The sequence below is a fragment of the Sceloporus occidentalis genome, unplaced genomic scaffold, assembly GCF_023333645.1.
Source record: "Sceloporus occidentalis isolate IW3139 unplaced genomic scaffold, rSceOcc1.0.p SCAF_4, whole genome shotgun sequence".
NCBI classification, from domain to species: Eukaryota; Metazoa; Chordata; class Lepidosauria; order Squamata; family Phrynosomatidae; genus Sceloporus; species Sceloporus occidentalis.
Window position 1 is genome coordinate 145,530,582 of NW_028316984.1, and position 5,886 is coordinate 145,536,467.

General features: G+C 41.4%; 1 protein-coding gene across 1 annotated transcript in view; it reads right to left on the reverse strand.

Moving 5' to 3' along the window:
• Window positions 1–5,219, reverse strand: part of LOC149314792 (carbohydrate sulfotransferase 9-like) — a 5,905-nt gene extending 686 nt beyond the window's left edge. The window contains exons 1-2 of the mRNA XM_089523520.1: window positions 5,117–5,219; window positions 1–292 (exon numbers count right to left, since the gene is read on the reverse strand). The exon at window positions 1–292 is cut by the window's left edge and continues 686 nt beyond it. Of these exons, the coding sequence (XP_089379646.1) occupies window positions 1–292; window positions 5,117–5,219 (395 nt within the window). The remainder of the gene's footprint in view (window positions 293–5,116) is intronic.
• Between the last annotated feature and the right edge of the window lie 667 nt (window positions 5,220–5,886).

Below are 5,886 nucleotides of genomic sequence, written 5' to 3' on the forward strand. Positions count from 1 at the left end.
GAGTAAGAACTCAACGTCTTGAGGAGATTTGTTTTGTGGACCATCCCACGGATCACATCAGCTACATCCCTGCTTAAGTTGAGCTTGAGGAGAATAAGGATTTTCTTCCAGTTGGAGCAGCCAGCTTTTGGCACTGAACAGTAAATAAATTTGTGATAGTCATCCACAAAGAGCTGCTGAGCAACCCGATGCTCCAATTGCCATTCTGATCTTGACAAAGTCTTATTCAGGCATGTTGCATTCAAAGTGTCTCTACGATCGTGTTGCATTTGTAACCAAAGTTCTTCAGAATCTGGAAGAGAAATTGTGACCTTTGAGTACTGACAACACATTTAAGGGATGAGGATGGTGTTGATGAAGGTGTTGATGGTGATGATTTCATTCAATAACCTTTTCAATTTATTTTCAGAATTCTTATCCATTTCAATAGTACATTTAATGGGTGCAAGATACACAATATAAAATTAAAACAATGTATTTAAAAGTATGATCCAAGTATTAAGTTGAGATGGAACTGTAATTACTTAAGGAAAAATACGAAGATGCAAATTAGAAGTGGATCAGAAGAAAGAAGGCAGGAAGAAAACATTGGCATGGGTGAGGTAGGTGATATGTTTTCTGGATTTTCCTAAAGATCCCTAAACGAATAAAAAATACTATTGATGACTGCAGAATAAAACTGTAAAGTGTAATCTTGGAGGTCATCCACACTATGAAAAAACCCGGTGTGGAACCTGGGTTATTTAATAGGCGTTTACATTCCCCCCAAACTGCACTCTGCTGCCAAAAAGCCCATTTAACCTGATGCAGTTGGCACTGGTTCACCTACCATTTTTTTTTGCTGTGCCGCCACAATCTGGAACTTTGGTGGTGGGAACTACCAATCCGGATCTGTGCCATTGTATTCTCCTCCCTCCCTCTTTCCTCATCCTCCTCTTCCCACTGTTGCTACTGCTGTGCTACCACCCCTTTCTCCCTCCTTTTCCTCCCTCCTTCCTATTCCTTCTATTCCCACTTTTCTTGGTGAATGTCTTCAGAGGAAGTTTGTCATAGCCATCTTCTGAAACTGAGAGAGTTTGGCTGCTGCTGTGCCATGGCCTCTTCCTCCCTCCTCCTCCTCTCCTCCCCCCCAAGACCTCTGCTACACTGCCACCTCTTCCTCCTTCCTCCTTATCCTCCTTCCTCTTCTTCCTCAGCCCATCACTGCCACCATGTCCCTCCTCTTTCTCCTCCTTCATCTTCCTCCTCTTCCTTGCCTCCCTCACTGCTGCCACCGTGTCCCTCCTCTTCCTCACCTCCCCTTGGTGCTGCTAACGCCAAGTCCCTTGCAGTGTGAACTGCAAGGAGAAATTCAATCAGGGTAGACATAGATGGAACTATGGGAACTATGACCCTGATTGATTCAGTGGGCATTGCTGAGGAGACCCCGCATCTCCTCGATGCAAAAAGGTGAGTGTGAATTATGCTTTGGTAGCCCCGTCCCTGGCATTTCCTGGCAGTACTCACTTTTTGGAAGTAGGAATCATTCAACCACAAGAAAGGCAGATAAACTATATGGAAGGCTTACCCAAATCAGCATTCCCCACAATTGGCAAATAGGTGCCTTCTGGAACCACAGAGCAAGACATGAGTCCAGTACTATCCTCATGCCCATTTTCATTAGCATATTAGGATACAAGAGATAAGATTTGTGCATATTTACACACAAGAAGTCGGAATACTGAAAATTCTGGCTTCCTATGAACAAGGCAGCCCAGACAAAGCAATTCCTTGAGGCGCCAGCAAAATGGCCCAAGTTGTGCTCTTAGTTGATATCTTTGCCTTCTTGTGGAAGTAGGGTTACCCTGCCATCTGTTTCGCTGGGTTTTACACAATTTCTAGGTATGTTTCTCTGGCCCACACTTTAAATACAAAAACAAAAGCAGGTCTCTGGCCTTTATACTAGGAACCATGATATTGTCCAAAATATGGTCCAGTTATTTTGTAAGAAATTATCATCATCATCAATATCATCATCATCATTATTGTGATCTTTATGTCACCTATTCACCAGTGTAGATTGTGCTTTGCAAAGGAAAACAACAACAAAAACCACTCAGCCTGTGAAAGGCATACAGTCAAAAATACACACATGAGAATGAAGAAGTAATACAAATATAAAATTAATGCCATACAACTGTAAAACAGATTCTCGAGATAAAGGCCATGGAAGCTTCTGAATCTTCAGATTTTGGGGAGATGGAGTCAAACAATGCTAAAGAAAACAGAACATCTAATTCCACATTTATTTGTCTTGGGTGTATGGTATGGGTATTTGAACTTCTTACACATGCATCCTACTAACCTCAATGGGTTTTACATCCAAGTAAATGTACATATGAGATTCATCTATTTTTATTTATTAGAAATACCGTTTACTTCTACATTGTAATTTCACACTGACTTTCTCTCCTTGCCTTCCTCCTGCTGGAAATGCAACAATGCTCTGAACAGAAAGAGTTAATGTCTCAAAGTGGGCAGTAGGGTTAGATAGTTTGAGTGACCTGCAGTGATCTCCCTCTCTACCTATCTATCCTGATCTCTCTGTGATCTAAACTGATACTCTAGAGGCATGTTGGTTGGCCCAATAAAGTGAGCACTATTTGGTGGATTTTTGATATTGGATTTGCTATATGGCCAACACAGCTAGTCCTGGATGTTTTCTAGATTTCAAGATACCGCATTATAGCCGCAACAGGGGAATCCTAAAGAGAAATCCAGTGGACCTTTCTATCTGATGTTTCTGCACGTGGGTGTGAATGCACTTGTGGAAATGACAGTTTGGAGCATGTGCAGAAAAGGCATTTTACAAGCTAGCAACAGGGATTTGTCCTCCTCCATTTGATACCCAAATTCGCACTGGACCCTAAGTAATGTGCTTTTAGCCCCTTGTTGTGCTCTGTGTGTGATAACCATTAGCAAATTGGCTTGCTATTCCAGGATGCCAGCACTTTAACATTTTCGGATGGCAGCTCATAGGTCCCCGTGTGAAAAAATCCCATGAGAGATTATCGCACGCAAAATCTGCACCGAGATAGACACAGGTTGCTACCATCTGGAACAGGTCTTATCAAAGTGCCCAGTACCTAGTATTACAATTTTGCTTATGCACAGAAGCTTTCCAATGGCTTCTCTGTACAGTACTGGCTGTTGTTTCGTAATACTTCACTTTCTTTGGAAATTATTGCATACAAAATCCATAACGGGATAGATGTGGGTTGTCGCTTTCTGGAACAGATCTTATCGCACTGCCCCGTGCGTAGGCGGTAGACATAGGGTTGCCATAAGCCGGCTGCAGGCGGGACAATCCCGGGTTTTGACCACTAGGGGGCGTCCCTGCACGGTTTCCTCCTTGTCCCGGGTGGACGAGGTTTGCCTTTGCTGGCCCTTGCAGAGCCTCGCACATGGCTAATGAGGAGGACTTCCTCTTCCTGAGTCTGGGGCTGAACAGCCCGCCCCTTCTCCAGGCCTGAGCCTATGAGGGCTGGCAGGGGGCGGGGCTGTTCCAGCCCCAGTCTGCCCCCATTGGCCAGCCAGACTCAGGAGGAGGAGCTCCTCCTCTGTTGGGCTGGGCTGCAGCCAGAGGGGAAAGGAAAGGGCCATTTCCTTTGCCCCTTTTTGGTGCCAGGGAGGAGGAGGATGAAGAGGAGGAGAAGGAGGAGGCAGTACTGTATGTATTTTTTAAGCTGTATTTTTTAAACTGCATTTTTAAAGTGCATTTTAAAGTGCCTTTTCTGTGTATTTTTGATGCTTTTAATGCTAACAATTGTCCCTTGCTTCGACAAGGATAGTGTGGTGATGATGTGATTTGAGTCAGCTTCTGAAGTTGAGAGAGTGTCACCTTCCAAAGTGTGGTTTTGGTGTATTTTTTGTGCTTTTAATGCTAACAAGTCTCCCTTGTTGTGACAATGATGGTGATGATGGTGATGGTGATATTGATATCAGCAAGCCTCTCAGGCATGGCCAATGTTAGCTGCTCTGATTTTTACAAACTCATGTGCAGTGAAAAAAAATCAAAGTCCCTTGACTAAGTACACACTTCTGAGAAGTAGAGTTGGTGCAAGAAACCTGAAACGGCAAATCCACTTCTTGTGAAACCACCTTGACATGTTCAATATGCATAGCCATGTTAAACCATGCTAAGTGTTAAACTCAAGGGGTTTGATTATGGAATAAGCCTCTGAAATATGCAAGAGGCCATGTTAAGTAAAGCCACGGGAAGTGCCCAAATGTGCTGTTACGTGTGGAATGGAGGGGAATGGAGGGGGGTGGTTTGGGCAGAAAAGGAAGTCCATTTTTGCCATCTGTCTAGGAATAATGCCCAAATGTACTCCATTTTGATCATGCCTAAGAAACATGCATTTATATTAACATTTTTTTTAAAAAGCATCAATTTTTTTGCATGTCCTCCATTTTTATAAAATGTGTCCTACATTTGAAATCGTTGTCCTACATTTGTCCTACATTTGTCCCGGTTTGGAGGTCCTGACTTATGGCAACCCTAGGTAGACAGCCCATGTCCAACCCAGGCTTCTCTGGCAGCTTTTCAAGGACAGGAAAATCCCATTCATTAAATACCAGATTCTGGTATTCTGGTAATACAGGATATATCAGAGGCTGTTGGGATTTTGTGCAGAAGGACCAACTCACCAGCTAAATGTGATTGAAATGCAATAAAGAGTGTAGCCAAATATGCTAAAGGAACTGTACCACTGAAACTTCATCTGCAAGAAATAAGCAACCCTAAGGTCAGAGGATATGTAGCTGCAGATTGGGCTAATGATGTCACCGACTGAAAATCTACAAGTGGATATCTATTCTTCTATGCAAATTGAAGGATTGATTGTCTTTTCTCCTTAGTCAGAATCCTTGAGTACTGCATTGCACTAATTCTAATACTTCCTTCACTCTCAGAATCCCTTTTTCTCTTTTAGAGTACAAAGTATCCATAAATGCACCAGTCCACCAAACGTGCTTCATAAACTTATTTTTTAAAACAAGATTGTCTGATAGCTGAAATTAAAAATGACCACCATAGAATGCTGGAATCTGGTTACATCATGACTGTACTTCTTACCTGTCATTTCTGTATTTAAGATCCGGAATAACTGAAGAAGAAACATTCCAAGCAAAGGACTGAATAGAAGGATAAAGAACAACTTTTGAAGTGGGTTATTCATTATGTTTTCCAGACAGGTCAAATGTAGAAGCCTTTCTGAAGAACCCTAGACAATCAGAATAGCAGTGTTAGGCACATTAGGACTAAATACATCAACCACACTTTAGAAAAATTCCACAGTGTCTAATGAAAAGAAAGACTATGTTTTAAAGCTATAGTGATCATATATATATATATATATATATATATATATATATATATTCTGTATATATAGTTTATATGTGGCTTTTTAATGTGGTTTTATACTGTTTCTAGATTATTTTAACCATTTTGAATTTTATGTATGTATTTATTTATTTATTTTATCTGTGAGCCACCTTGGGTCCCTTCCGGAAGAAAGGCAGCATGAAATAAATAAATAAATAAAATACTAGAGCTTAGAAACTTGCTTTCAAAATATAATTCATTATGTATGTAGCTCATTGGCATACATCCAAAAGGAAGTTTGTAACCCTTTAGAATGCAAAACAGCTCAATGCATTGCAAACAACTCAAATTGCTCTTTAGTGATGAATAGTGCTATTCTTATCCTTGCACAGTGTGACCAGGCATCCTCCTTTTCCAGAACATATCCTACATTTCAGTCTTCTACCCAAGAGGATTGTCCTCCATTTTGAGCATGACTAAGAAGCCTACCAACTAACACCATGTTTGTTGTTCTGCTTTGA